This window comes from Rhinatrema bivittatum, chromosome 1 (assembly GCF_901001135.1).
Source record: "Rhinatrema bivittatum chromosome 1, aRhiBiv1.1, whole genome shotgun sequence".
Classification (NCBI taxonomy): Eukaryota; Metazoa; Chordata; class Amphibia; order Gymnophiona; family Rhinatrematidae; genus Rhinatrema; species Rhinatrema bivittatum.
Window position 1 is genome coordinate 831,850,648 of NC_042615.1, and position 15,351 is coordinate 831,865,998.

Below are 15,351 nucleotides of genomic sequence, written 5' to 3' on the forward strand. Positions count from 1 at the left end.
ACCACGGGGAGGAGCGAGCAGGATAAGACCGGTATGCAGGACCCGAGGATCTCCGAGGGCGCGACTTTCTGCTTCCACGAGAACGGGGCCTACCGGACAACGAGGACTGGGACCTAGCCCTGTCCTCAGACCATTTGAAAACCCTGTTCTCCCCCAAGGAAAGCATCAAATCATCTAGTTCCTTACCGAACAAAAGCTTTCCCTTAAATGGAAACGAACCGAGGTGAGCCGTGTAGGAACCATCCGCCGCCCAGTTGCGAAGGCATAGGAGACGACGCGCAGAGACCGCTGCGACCATGGATCTAGCAGCAGTCCGAAGGAGCTCGTGGAGAGCATCCGCCCCATATGCTATCGCCGCCTCTAAGCGATCCGCCTGTGAGGCTTCCTCTTACGAGAGACCCGCATTTGCCTGGAGGACCTGAGCCCAGCGCAAACTGGCTCTCCTCGCAAAGTTGGTACAAATGACGGCCCGGACTCCTAAGCCGATACCTCAAAAATCTTCTTGAGTTGTACCTCCAGCTTCCGGTCCTGAATATCCCTGAGGGCCGTGGATCCTGTGACAGGGATCGTCGACCTCTTGGTCAGCGTCGACACCGCTGCATCCCTTTTCGGGATCCTTAACAGCTCCAACGCGTCCTTTGGCAGAGGATAAAGCTTGTCCATGGCCTTTGTCACCTTGAGGCCTAACTGCGGGGTATCCCATTCCTGAAAACAGAATATCCGTCGACGAGAAATGGAAGGGAAAAACCACCGCGGGGCCAGTGAGCCCCCAGGAGTACCGGATCCATGTTGGCCTGCTGTCTAGCGAGCACCGGCGGGCCCAGCTCCGCCAGGATAGCTGGGATAAGCGGGGCTAGTTCCTCCCTGCGGAAGAGGCGGACCACTTCAGGATCGGCCTCCACAGCCTGCGCCCCTTCGCCTGCTCCGGGCGGGGTGGAACCACCGCCTGGCATCCCCTCGGTCCCCCTCGGGGACTCCTCGTGGGAATGCACCTCATCCGAGACGGAGGACTCACTATCCGTGGCCTGTGGAGCACCCCGCGTGACTCCCCGCGGGGTTCTTCACGTCCTGGTGTCCGAGGACCCCTTGCGTTTCTTCCGCTTGGGACCCGACCTGTGGGTCCCCGAAACGGCCTCCGACCCCTGCCTACGCCTGCGGCTGCTATGTTTAGGGCCCTCGCGTAACAACAACGCAAAAAATCCGGGGAAAAACGAAAGAACCCAGAAGCCGAGGACTCCTGCCCAGAACTAACGTCTCTAGGGGCACCACCCCCGCTGGAGCGGCCCCCCCCCCCCCCCCGGTGAACCCGTCGCGGGGAAAGCGGAGGAGGGAAGGCGCCATTTTCTGCCGGCACCCGCGCGATTTCGCAGGCCGAATTTAAAAATGGCCGCCACTCCCACGCTAGCCGGAAAGAGCTCCTCTGGCCCCCCCGACGCTGCTGCTACACGCGGCGGCGAGCGGATCGCCCGGGAACGGCTCCCCCCACACGGCCCGGACGGCCCTTCCCCGCCCGGGAGACATGAAGCACAAAAACCGTCCCTAGGGAGGCGCGCGCGTGCTGAGCCGCCTGCTCGGCAGACCGACCCGTGCAGCATGAGGCGCGAACGCGGCGAAAAACGCCCCGAAAGAACTTAATTAAATTTTAAAATTCGCCCCCACGGCAAGCGGCCCCCCCCCCCCCGTGAAGAGAGGACGGAGCCGTGACGAAAAGGAGAGCCGACAAGCAGAGAAAAGTAAAACCCTTTTTTTTTTTTTTTTGTAAGTACTCACTGCTGTCCACGGTCCTGGAGCCCTGTGCCAATGGGGGTGAGTGAACCGGGCTCCCCGGTGTCACCCCCTACGCTGCCACTTGAAAACAGCCGGGCCCTCAGCCCTGGCAGCGGCCTCAACCGGGGGAGGGTAGTCCCCTCAGGACCTCTCAACTCCCCTGGGAGGCAGGGCACCCGGGAAACGAATAAAAACAAAACCCAATTTAGTACAAAACAATTAAACCTAACAAAACTAGCTCAAAATCAAACCTGACAAACTACCAAGAATCAGGTCAGGCAGGGCTGTGACTGGACCTGCACCATCTACTGGAGACAGAGTAAGACTGAGGGGCTGTGACTGGCACAGGGGCTTATATATGGCTCCGCCCACAAGTTTTAGTCTGTCTCCATCTACTGGTGCGGAGTCACAACCCAGGTGTCCTGGACTGATCCTGGTACGTACAGGGAAATTTAAAATTCTGTATCTTTTTAGTAATAACTTTTTTCTGTATTTAGAATGTAATTACTTAAAGACTGACATGTAAATTGTGTAATTTTGCCCAATATAAAGTTTGCAGAATTTTACGTTTTTGTGCGCAGAATTTTACGTTTTTTTGTGCAGAATTCCCCCAGGAGTAATGCTTTCCCTCTCCTGACCAAACTCACTCCCTGGAAGCCTCCTCTTATCGTGGTTGAGAGCAGGCACATTGTCCCACAATGCCTGTAGTTTTAGCCAACCTTGAAAAACACCAATTTATGCAGCTAAATTTGTTAACCTGCATCATTATTTTTGAAGATTGCCGTAGATCCCACAATAAAATGACTGTACAGCTTAATATGGGAAGAGCAGAGCTCTGAAAAGTCACTCAGTCCCTCACCATCACAGCTTTGCAGCGCACAAAAAATCCATTCAACTATATCAACTAAATATGTCGAGTTTGCAACCAGCACAGATCAAATCAACTGTCCAGTGCAAAATACGAGAGAAGAGCAGCGTCGCTGCCTCTCCAGAGTCCGTCTCATGTAACGTTCACTGGCACTAACCGGCTGATGCAATATCGGTGCCGTAACATGAGCGCCCGCTCTCCTAGCACGCGCCTCTGCCGGGCGCTCGATTTGATATTTAAATGGGCTGCTGCGGCACGAGGGGGAATTACGCATCCCTAGTGCCTGCTCGGCATCAGGGGCCCAGGAGAGGTGGCGGTCAGCAGGTTAGGAAACGACACTCACTTTTACAAGCCTCCGTTTTCCCAACCTGACCGCCAGCGACGTTTTTATAACAAAAAAAAATATATTTTTCCCTTTCTCCTTTTTTCAGTTCCTCGCCACAATATTAAGTCGGAGGAAGTACAGAAAAGCAGGCGTTAATTTTAGAGTAAAAATGTGCGCATTGGATGCACTTTTTTTAATCCCCTTGTTGCATAAGGAGTTTGAGATGCGCATCCAAAACCCTCGTCCAAGTGCAATGTAAAGTCATGCGCTCAGCTGAGCACATTATGGGGCACATTTAAAAAATGTACGCACACCCGGCGCAAACAAGAGTACGCCGGATTTTAATAGATACGCGCATAGCCGCACGTATCTTTTAAAATCCGGGGTCGGTGCGCGCAAGGCTGCGCAGCCTGCCTCTGTTACCTCCAAAATCGGAGCGGCCTCGGAGGGAACTTTCTTTCCGGCGCCCCCACCTTCCCCTACCTAACCCACCCCCCAGCCCTATCTAAAGCCCCCTACCTTTATTATAAAAGCGCGCACCAGCCGGCTTCCGGCCCGGGAGCAGTTTCGGAGGCCTTGCAAAATGCCCCCGGGCTGGAACCACGCCTACGGCCCCACCCCCGGAACGCCCCGATGATACGCCGCCGCGACATGCCCCCAACACGTCCCCCCAGGAAAGCCCCGGGACCTACACGCGTCCCGGGGCTGGCGCGCACTGCCGAGCCTATTCAACATAGGCTCAGCGCACAGGGGCAGCTTGGGGCAGGTTTTCGGGGGGTACGCGCATATCTTACGCGCATACCTCTTTGAAAATCTGCCCCTATATTGCTTCGGCCTGGAAGAGCTTTCAGTATTTTCCCCTGCTGACCGCATCGATTTTGTGGGCACAAAATGTATCCCGGCAGAAAGGGGCATCCTTAGGGGCATTCTGAGTGAAGCGGGGCTAAGCTTTAGACGGTGCCTTCCTTATAATGAGCGCTCGTCAGCTAATCTCCCCAATGTCTGCAAAGTCCGTTTGCTAGTGCATACTCCTAGTACAGAACCTCGTGTTAGGTACCTGTAACATGTATTTCTTTCCCCCTCTGCATCACCTTGCACTTGTCCACATTACATTTCATCTGCCATTTAGATGCCCAGCTCCCCAGACTCACAGGGTCCTCCTGCACTTCCCCACAATCAGCTTGCACTCCGGCTACTTTGAATAATTTTGTGTCATAGGCAAATGTGCTCTTTACTCCCTTTGCCAAGTCATTAATGAATATATTAAATAACACCGTGCCCGGTGCAGATCCCTGGGAAACTCGCTCCGTTCAGAAAACCGACCCGTTAGCCCTACCGTTTCCGATCTTTCACCAGGTTTCCAGTCTAAAATAGCACTGTATCTTCTCTTCCGTGAGTTTTTAATTTCCACAGGAGTCTCTCATGAGGGCCCTTGCTGAGAGCTTTCTGAAAATCCAGATCAACTACGTCTGCATGTTTATTGCTTAGGCAGGACCTCCCTATGCTAAATCCTTGACACAACTGAGTTTGTTGAATTAAGAGAATGCATTATAATGAGAAATATACAGGCCAGGAGGTTCTCTTCTTGCAAAATCAGTAAAACTACTACTACTATTACTTGTGTATGTATATCGCTGCTCAATGTACACAGCACTGTACAAAACTATACCAGAGACAATCCCTGCTCAGCAGAGCTTACAATCTAATCATAACAAATATATACAGGGCAAGAGAGGCTCTTGCAGAAGAGATATTCCAATTTATATCTGGATTAAAATTAACAAAACACATTTCATCTTTCCTTTCCATCTTTTGGATGTATTTGGCTAGATCTTTGTCCAATTCTTATGTTTGAGTTTAAAGCCTGTAGACCACACCAGTGTAGCTAGATCTGCCATCATCTCTTTTAAATACAGCCCACCGTGCTTCCTCCTTTCCCCAAATATATAAGTCAACTTGACCAATAGCAGTTTATGGAATTCTGCTCCAGGAACTTGTCCAAACCTTTTCTAAACCCATAAGAACATAAGAACATGCCATACTGGGTCAGACCAAGGGTCCATCAAGCCCAGTATCCTGTTTCCAACAGTGACAAGCCAGGCCACAAGTTTCTGGCAAGTACCCAAACATTAAATAGATCCCATGCTATTGCTATTGGCAACAAACAGTGGCTATTCCCTAACAATTAATAGCATAAGAACATAAGAAGATAAGAACGTGCCATACTGGGTCAGACCAAGGGTCCATCAAGCCCAGCATCTTCACCTCCAGGAAATTATCCAAACCGTTTTTATACCTAGCTACACTTTCTGCCCTTACTACATCCTCTGGCAATGAATTCCAGAGCTTAATTGTGCACTTTCTGAAAAATAATTTTCTCCGATTTTAGTTGTGCTACTTGCTTACTTCATGGAGTGCCCCCTAGTTCTGAGGCACTCCACTGTTTACCTCTCTCCAGACAGAAAACTATTTAATACTACTGTTTCCTGGCTTTTATCCAGTTTCCAATCCACAAACGTACACTCTCCCCCGGATTGAGCGACTGCGGACTGAGAAAATCAGCCAGAACATTCCCCTGGCCCGCGATGTAGGAGGTCACCGGGCACTGTAGATGTTGCTCTGCTCCGGTGAAGAGACGGATGGTTTCCAGGGTCATCAGCGCACTGCGGGCGCCTCCTTGGCGATTGACGTAAGCCACTGTGGTGGAGTTAGTGGACAAGACCCGTATTCGCCTTGGCGCAGATGAGGGGGAGAAACTCCAGAAGAGCTAGGAACACCGCCCGAGCCTCCAACCGAAGGATGTGCCAGCAAGACAGAGCTGCTGGCCAGATCCCCTGGGTGTACTGGGAGAGACAGACTGCACCACAACCCGAGAGACTGGTATCTGTGGTTACTATCGTCCACTGAGGGAGTTGGAGAGGAATTCCCTTAGCAAAGAGGAAGGGAAAACCACCACTGCAAGGCGGCAACGGTATAGCCTGAAAAACGGGAGGACTGTGTGAAACTGTGCCGCTACTGGCTGCCAGCAGGACAGGAAAGCCGTCTGGAACGGGCGCATAGGAGCAAGAGCCCAAGGGCTGAGGTCGATGGCAGAAGACAAGGAGTCCGAGACCTACAGGTAGGCACAAGCCGTCGGAGAAGGCAGCAAGATACGATTCTGAATCTGGTCGATCAACTTGAGAGCCCGCGCGCGGGGCAAGAGGACCTTGCCCATCCGGGTGTCGAAGAGGGCTCCCAGGAACCCGAGATCCTGGGAGGGTTGAAGGTTGCGCTCTTGGAGAATCCAGCACGCACCCGAGAGACGCGAGAAGAGCTAACACGCGATGCACCGCCTGCCGGCAAGGAGCCTCCGCCTTGACCCTGACGAGCCAGACGTCCAGGTAGGGGAGAACAAGGACACCTTCCCGGCGGAGAGCTGCCGGCACCACCACGACTTCGGCGGAGGTGCGAGGTGCCGTCGCGAAATCAAAAGGAAGGTCGCTGAACTGAAAGTCTTGGCGAACGTGAAGAGACTACGGTAGCCACGATGAATCGGAAAATGGGAAGACTCCGCCGTCAAAGCGAGGAACTCTCCAGGGCGAAAACGGCCCGAGGACCGCTGACAAAGTTTCCATGTGGAAAAAGCGGGATCTTAAAAGCCCGGATGACTCGTATAAGGTCGAAAATCGGACGAATACCTGTCCCATTGGGGAACGACGAAGTAAATAGAAAACTAACCTGCGGCAAGTACGCTGGCAGAAACCGGGATCACCGGACCCAGGCACAGAAGCCTGGTGGGGGCGTATTCCATCGCTTGTCACTGGGACCGACCGCATGGGGAAATAGAAAAAAGGGATCCCGAGAATCTCGAGCAAAGCGAAAACGTACCCAACGCTAAAAACGTCGAAGACCCACTGGTCTGACATGATTGTGACCCATTCCACGAAAAAAACCAGGGAAAGCGACCGCCTAGGACGGGGCCGAGGAACGAGTCCAACGCACTTCATTGTGTGGCAGGCGTAAGGATGAAGCGTGTGGGCTGGCCCCCGCGAAAGGGACAGCGCCCACGAGAAGATTGCGACCAAGACTGCGAGCAAGAAGGAAAACCCCCGGAGGAGTCACCCTGCTCGCGTGGGGTATACCGTTTCCGGCCTCGAAAACATGTACGAGAGAGACGGGATGATTTCGGACGGTCCCTCCTGAAGCTTATGGACCTTACCTTCCCCTAAGAATCCATAGCTTCTCAAGGTCCTTGCCAAAGAGCAGCTTACCTTTGAACGGCAACATGCCCCACTGGGATTTGGAGGAGGATCGGCCGACCAATGGCACAGCCAGAGGAGCTGTGTGGCGGACATCGTCATTGCATGGACGCGGAGAAGGTCGTATGCGCCGCCTCTGCCCACGGGAGGTCCCGGGTGCAGAGCAACTGTTAAACTCACCTGAGATCTGCCCGCAGCATGAGACCGTTGCAAATAGCCGCACGCACCCCCAGCGCCAGAACATCGAAAATGCGCTTCACATGAACCGCAAGCATGCAGACCTGGGCGGCTTGGAAGCCGGGAAAATCTCCTGTATCGTGCCCGCAAAAGGTAGTCCACGGAGGGATTATAATGTTATTTGTTTTTTCTTTTTTTTTTTTTTAATTTGTTTGTAAAACTAAGCATACCTCCGGGAGGGGGAGCTTGTCCAGGGCACGGCCCACCTGATATTCCCGCAGGCGCAACAACTTGTGTGGGGGAGGAAAAGGGAAGGCGCTTGCCGGATCCCTGATTCCCGCCAGACCGGGACCATATCCGTGGGCAAAGAGGCCGTAAGGGTGCCCATAAGATCCTGAGGTCGTCCCTCTCTAGGGGTGGAAGGGTATTCTTCGCATCCGGATTGGCGGCAGGATCCGGGGGTACCGGATCCACCGGGAGGTCGGGGGCACTCCCGGGACCACACGCGCCCCAAGGAACCCCGGGGGCTCTGCAGCCAGCCTAAACTTCAACGGCGCGGAGCGGGGAAATTTTATTTTGGGGGGGTCAAGGGGGAAACCTTCCCCCTCCTCCTGCAGGCTAGCTAAAGAGGATCTGCGCAGGAGGGTGGCACCATTAACGAACAAACGAGCCCTGGAAGTCCCGGGTGGGGGAGGGGGAGGCGAGTGGGTGACAGAGAACCCATCCTGGGGGTCGCGGGGCAGCTACAAAAAAAATCGGCACCCCAGGGAGCTCCGAAAACAGAGCAGACAAAAAATTCAAAATGGCTGCCGTTCCTGGGTTTTCCCGGCCCAGGAACGGCCTGGCCAAGTTTTGGGGAGTTGATCCCCGGGCTAAATTTGCCTGCCCTGCCGAGGGGGGACCTTCCCCACCCGGCAGGGAGGCAGAGGAGAAGCCCCTTCGCAAAAAATTCGAAGGGGGCTGCAGAGAAGAAGCAGGCTGCCTGCCGGCGGCAAAGACAGAGCCGCTCTGAAGAAAAAAAGCTGCAGAGGAAAAGATTTGATTGACAGCCTGGAGGCCAGGAGTGAGGCAGGGGGGAATCCTGCTGACTCCTGCCTGTCTGGCTGCCGGTTCAAGCCCAGGTGAGGAACAAAGTGAAAAAAATATTGGTCTGCTGCTGTAGGTAAGTAATAAAAGTACTGGAAATATTTTTAAACTTAACCTGTTTCTGTGTCACTGGAAATTTTTTTTTTTAAACTGAGCACAGCAGCATAACATTAAGACCCTTCGGCAGCCAGAGGGGGGGGGGGGGGAGACGAGACCTGGACAGACTCTGTCCCCACACCTGGAAGCGATAACGGACACAGGCTATGCACTGCACAAGGGGCCAAGCCCCCCTGAGTCCGGCAAGAGCCAGGAGACGGAGCCGTCTCCTGAAGAAAACTTCTGCAGACTTTCTAACTAACCTTCCAATTTAATTTTAAACAGGAAGAAAAATCCCTAAGGAATAAGTCCTTGCTTGATCTGTAAAGAAAAGAGGAAGGAAAAGGCTGACCAGCCTAAAGCAGAGAACAAAGGATGAGCTGCTGCACCTTCTGGAGACAGACGAATACTAAAGGGTTACAGGATAGGCTCTGTCCTCGTATAGGATATCCTTTCAGTTTTGGTCTGTCTCCACCTGCTGGAAAGGAGGCTCAACCCACGGTCTGGACTGATCCGGGTACGTACAGGGAATGTTCTGATTAAATGCAATAAAATTAAAAAAAAAAAAAAAAAGAAAAGCTGCGATCTGGGAAACTACAGACCGGTTAGCCTGACTTCAGTGCCAGGAAAAATATTGGAAATTCCTCTAAACATCAAAATCACAGCACATATAGAAAGACATGGTTTAATGGAACAAAGTCAGCATGGCTTTACCCAGGGCAAGTCTTGCCTCACAAATCTGCTTCACTTTTTTGAAGGAGTTAATAAACATGTGGAGTGCCTCAGGGATCTGTATTGGGACCCTTACTTTTCAATCAACCTAATAAACGAAGGTTGACCGACGTGCCGCAAATGCGCAGTAGAGAGCAGCTCTACCGCGCATGCGAGCACGTCAGTCACAGTGTGCCTTTTAAAAATAAAAATGGCGCTGTAGGAGCGGCAGGAGCGGCGGCCCGAAGACCTGGAGCGGCAGGAGCGGCGGCCCGAAGACCCGGAGCGGCGGCCCGAAGACCCGGAGCGGCGGCGGCACCGGCCCGAAGACCCGGAGCGGCGGGAGCGGCCCGAAGACCCGGAGCGGCGGCACCGGCCCGAAGACCCGGAGCGGCGGCGGCACCGGCCCGAAGACCCGGAGCGGCGGCGGCACCGGCCCGAAGACCCGGAGCGGCGGCGGCACCGGCCCGAAGACCCGGAGCGGCAGGAGCGGTGGCCCGAAGAGCGGCGGCGGCGGCACCGGCCCGAAGACCCGGGCTGGAGCGGCGGCCCGAAGACCCGGAGCGGCAGCCCGAAGACCCAGAGCGGCAGGAGCGGCAGCCCGAAGACCCGGAGCGGCGGCGGCATGCGCGCGAGGGAGGGACACGCTCCGGGTCTTCGGGCCGCCGCTGCCGCTCCGGGTCTTTGGGCCACCGCTCCGGGTCTTCGGGCCGCCGCTGCCGCTCCCGCCACTCCGGGTCTTCGGGCCGCCGCTCCAGGTCTTCGGCGGAGATCGACCTAGGGGAGGGGGGAGAGGGGAGTGACTGAGGGGAGGAGGGAGGGGGGAGAGAAGAGTGACTCAGGGGAGGGGGGAGAGAGGAGTGACTCAGGGGGAGGAGGGAGGGAGGAGTGACTGGGGGGAGGGAGGAGTGACTCAGGGGAGGAGGGAGGGAGGAGTGACTGAGGGGAGGGGGGAGAGAGGAGTGACTCGGGAGGAGGGAGGGGGGAGAGAGGAGTAACTGGGGGGAGAGGGGAGTGACTGAGGGGAGTGACTGGGGGAGGGGGAGATGGGAGTGACTGAGGGGAGGAGGGAGGGGGGGAGAGAGAGGAGTGACTGAGGGGAGAGAGTGGGGGAGGTGGGAGGGAGCATGAGGGGGAAGGAAATGATCCAAAAAAAAATGTTAATGTAGCCCGTTTTAACGGGCTTAACGGCTTGTATATATATAAATGATCTGGAAAGAAATACGACAAGTGAAGTAATCAAATTTGCGGATGATACAAAATTGTTCAGATAGTTAAATCACAAGCAGATTGTGATAAATTGCAGGAGGACCTTGCAAGACTGGAAAATTGGGCATCCAAATGGCAGATGAAATTTAATGTGGATAAGTGCAAGGTGATGCATATAGGGAAAAATAACCCATGGTCTGACCCAGTATGGCATGTTCTTATCTCTATACGCAATATATTGGCTCAACCAAAAAACTCTTTGATGGGAATGGGAGCTTATCCAAATTGTGGCTCACTACTCTATGATATTTACAGAAGCACGGCCTAATCAAATTGAATGGATCAGAAGCCAAGAATGTCCGATCAGACAATTTTATTCTGTGTAGACTTATTTCTTTACAGCAAGCCCTAAAGAAATCTAATCCACTTTGTTGCCCTCACGGCTTATTTAGACAGCCTTCCTTGTTGCTTTGTTGGTCCTAGTCAAACTGAATGTCACAGAGAAAATGGTCATCCTAATAAAATATATAATACTGCTGCTCAAGCAACTGAAGGCAGAGAATACTGGCTTTATCTGTCACTGCAACACACGTATGGACAAAAAAAGATAAATAGTCATGTAGTGTCTTACACAAACACGCAAGGATAGGGACACAGTCTTGTAGTTTCTTAGATACACAAGGATGGGCATAGTTGGATTCTCATATGGGGATGACAATGCATCAGCGATACTGCAGGGAGAATCTGTACCCAGCATCCGCTTCCCAGAGATCACAGCCTGTAAAAGAGGGATACAGGCAGCTGGCAGGATAGAGAGGCCCATCATCTTATTAACAGAAAGAAGTAATTCCCTGTTGTATAGATACACTCTGCTGCATGCATATTGATAGCCGAAGAGGAGGGAGAGAGCCTGAGGAAGCTCAGAGCGTGATGGAGTTCATGCTGGAGATCTGAGATACATAGGAAGCCAGCACAGGATTGGTTGGAAGCACTTTGATGGGCAGGTTCCAGCTGAAGGTGTCCACGTCAATGTACTCTGCCCCTGTCCAAGTGAGGGGTTCGGCGTGGTTCTCAGGGAGAGTGGGAACCTCCACAGGTTCTCGTGATGTCACAAACTCAAAGTGCAGACGCCATTTCAAGGTCACTGTGGAACCAAGAAGAAGTTATGAGAGAGCACAGTGAACAAAAGATTATCACTCAATACACAAAGACATGCACCCTGGCCAACACACACTGTCACATTATCACTTCAAGGCATTGTGGGTAAGATGATAGCCTATACCTAAATACCCCAGGAGTGGGATGTAATCTTCTTAGCATACAGTTAAGGAGAGGGAGCGAGAAAGCTTGTGTGTGGAGGGTTTCTGTCTTCTCTAGGAAGCCCTGAAGACTCACCGATGTTGGTGGAAAACCCTGGGGTGGAGCTGAGTGGAATGGGTAGACTGAAGTTGCTGCTGGAAGTGTGCAGGCAGGATTCCTGGTGCCGGGTGTGTGTGCTGTAGGAGACAGGCTGTCCTCGCCGCCGCTGAAACTCCTCATGAACGCTCTCCTCTGACTGCAGGCTGACACAGTACTGTAACACACATTACATGCTTCACATGAAGAGGAGCATGAGGAAAGGCACTGGGTCCACAGAAGTAAAGTCGTTAAGCCAGGCAAGCTGCCATCCCTTCAGTGGGGTGAGGGAGGGGACAGCAAAGCACGTGAGGGATTTCATTTTTAAATCCCCTTGCAGACTAACTAATGTAACGTAAGTGCAAAGTTTGGGGACACGTTCCATTTCTGCCAACCCCAAAGTTTTAAAGGGAAAACCTGGAGCGTTTCTACTGGAAAATCCACTGACAGGATTTAAACCTGCTCCCAGACGGCCAGCATAAACCAACTAAGATGGAGGCAGCCGAGATATCTTCTTACTAACCTGCAAACATGGGATATCTCCTTCAGAGAAGTTAAACGTCCCAATGATGTCCTCCCCGATCTTATAAACGGTCTTAAAGATGCAGAAGGTCCCCACTTTCCCACGGCTGTTGCTGATGTTATACAAGTCTGCGGCAAAATGGGAAAAAAAAAAAGACATCCTTAACCTGTGCTTCTTCTGTAATAAGTCCAACCTCCAGACAGGAGGCCTGGGTACTCTCTGCTTGGGGAGTGCCGTAAACCTCGTCAACCTCCAGAAGGTTATCCTATTCACTCTCAGCCCGTCTTCATCTTGCCAAATGCGGGCCTTCCTCAGCTACCTCAGAACTACTAGAAGAATCTCCAAAAATGGAGAAATTACTTACCTGATAATTTCGTTTTCCTTAGTGTAGACAGATGGACTCAGGACCAGTGGGTATTGCGCTCTTCTGCTAGCAGATGGGAGACTGAGTCAGATTTCAAAGCTGATGTCACCCTAGATTTACCTCTGCAGTGACCTCAGCTCCTCAGTATCCTCCTCGAAAAGCCATTGTGGATATATATCTTGCATAACAACTTGATTAAAACTGATCAAACTTGATTAAACTGATTCAACTGATTTCAAAAACTGGAGACCGCACGTGCACTCAACCAAGTTAATGCCGACACCAGACTAACTGCGGGTGTCCTGAACTAGGGGTAGGCAACCGCTTACCTGTATTTGTTTAGTCTCGAAGTTCGCTTGCCGGGGTCCTCTTTCTCTGGGGGCAGCCATGGGCGGGATGTTGAGTCCATCTGTCTACACTAAGGAAAACGAAATTATCAGGTAAGTAATTTCTCCATTTCCTAGCGTGTAGCCAGATGGACTCAGGACCAGTGGGATGTACAAAAGCTGCTCCCAGACAGGGCTGGAGGCTGCCCGCGGTCCAGTTAATTCTGCCCTTATGAAGGCTGCGACTTCTCTAGCCTGGACATCCAGGCGATAGAACCTGGAGAAGGTGTAAAGGGAGGATCACGTCGCTGGTCGACAGATCTCGGCGGGCAACAGCAGTTTGGATTCTGCCCAGGATACTGCCTGGGCCCTAGTAGAATGAGCCTTAACCTGTAAGGGTAAGGGCCTTCCTGCCTCTATGTAGGCTGCTTTGATTACTTCCTTAATCCAGCGAGCTATGGTCACTCGTGAGAAAGAGTCGCCTTGATTCTTTCCGCTGTGGAGTACAAACAGGCGATCCGTTTTACACACCTGTTGCGATTGTTCCAGGTATCGCATCAGGAGTCTGCTGACATTTAGATGGCGAAGAAGGCGGTAGTCTTCTGAGCCTTATGTTTCTCCGGAGATGGTAGGGAGATGGCTTGGTTCAAATGAAACTCGGAGACCACTTTCGGTAGAAAGGAGGGAACGGTGCAAAGTTGTATAGTTCCAGGAGTGAACCTAAGAAACAGTTCCTGACAGGATAGTGCCTGCAGCTCGGAGATGCGACGGGCAGAACATATTGCCACCAGGAAAACCATCTTCAATGTTAAGAGGCATAGTGACAGACTGCGTATTGTTCTGAAGGAAGCCCCCGCTAGAAAGTCTAATACCAAATTGAGATTCCATAGGGGCACCGGCCACTTTAGGGGAGGTCGAAGTTGCTTCACCCCTTTAAGGAAACGGGCCAAGTCCGGATGCGCTGATAGATGGATTCCGCTCACTTCGGCTCTGAAGCAGGAGAGGGCTGCTACTTGAACCTTGAGGGAGTTGAGAGACAACCCTTTCTTCATGCCGTCCTATAGAAATTCTAGAATCATGGGGATCTTGGCCGTCCGTGGGGATAACCCGCGGTCCTCGCACCAGGCTTCGAATATTCTCCAGATCCGTAGGTATGCCAGAGATGTTGAGAACGTCCGTGCGCGGAGCAGGGTGTCAATCACGGCCTTCGAGTACCCGCTCTTCTTCAGGAGAGTCCTCTCAAGGGACAGACCGTAAGACAGAATCGAGATGGATCTTCATGAAGAATTGGGCCCTGCTGGAGAAGGTTCCTGTGTGGAGGTAGGCACAAGGGGCTCACCGCAAGGAGTCTTGGAGGAGTCGTCTGCCGACCAGTTTCGGAACCAAAGCAGGCGTTGGGCCGAAACCATCGACCTGGCCAGGACTCGCAGGAGATCATACAGGGCATCCGCCCCGTAGGCAATTACGGCCTCCAACCTGTCTGCCTGACGTGTCTCCTCTGGTGGTAGGTCCTAAGAAGTAAGGAGCTCTTGCACCCACCGAAGGCCTGCTCTCTGAGCCAGCAAGCTACAAATGGCCGCCCAAACTCCCAGTGCCGACACCTCAAACACTCTCTTGAGGTAAACCTCTAGCTTCCTATCCTGCAGGTCCCGCAGCGCTGTACCCCCTGTAACCGGGATGATGGTGCGTTTGTTGACCGCCGAGACTGCGGAATCGACCGTCGGGACTTTGAGAAACTTGAGAAAATCCTCAGGGAGAGGGTACAACTTCTCCATGGCTCTACTAACCTTGAGGGAGGCTTCGGGCGAATCCCATTCCCTAGATAACAACTGTAGGAACGTGGGATGAGTAGGAAAAGCCCTCACCGGCGGATGGAGCCCCGCCAACACGAGTTTCCCCCTTTCTCACCAGGGGTTCGGGGCCAGTCGGGTCCGGCAGAGCCTTAATGTCCAGCTCCTGCAGGATATGCGGGATCAGGGTGTCTAGCTCGTCCCTCTGGAAGATACATAAGACCCTAGGGTCATCTCCTTCCATCTGCGCCGCAAGGAGTGGATCATCCATGGCAGGGTCTGACACCAGATCCCCCCCTTCCACAGGGGGATGCCCCCGCGGCAGCCCGGGTGGACCCTGGGGTATGCCCGCAGCCCCCTCAGGGGTTCCCTCAGGAGGAGGATCTGCTAACCGTGCTTGTTTGGAGGGTGGGGATCCTGGGGTGAGATCCAGCGGCGTTCATCTCCTACTGAGCGGATGCCCTCTACGACCTGGT

General features: G+C 53.1%; 1 protein-coding gene across 3 annotated transcripts in view; it reads right to left on the reverse strand.

Annotated features, from left to right (window-relative positions):
• Positions 1-10,833: 10,833 nt before the first annotated feature.
• Positions 10,834-15,351, reverse strand: part of RGP1 (RGP1 homolog, RAB6A GEF complex partner 1) — a 70,124-nt gene continuing 65,606 nt past the window's right edge. For all 3 annotated transcript variants that reach the window (XM_029583181.1, XM_029583189.1, XM_029583176.1), the window contains 3 exons: positions 12,396-12,523; positions 11,873-12,050; positions 10,834-11,621 (listed from right to left, as the gene is read on the reverse strand). In XM_029583181.1, the coding sequence (XP_029439041.1) occupies positions 11,398-11,621; positions 11,873-12,050; positions 12,396-12,523 (530 nt within the window). In that variant the 3' untranslated portion in view covers positions 10,834-11,397. The remainder of the gene's footprint in view (positions 11,622-11,872; positions 12,051-12,395; positions 12,524-15,351) is intronic.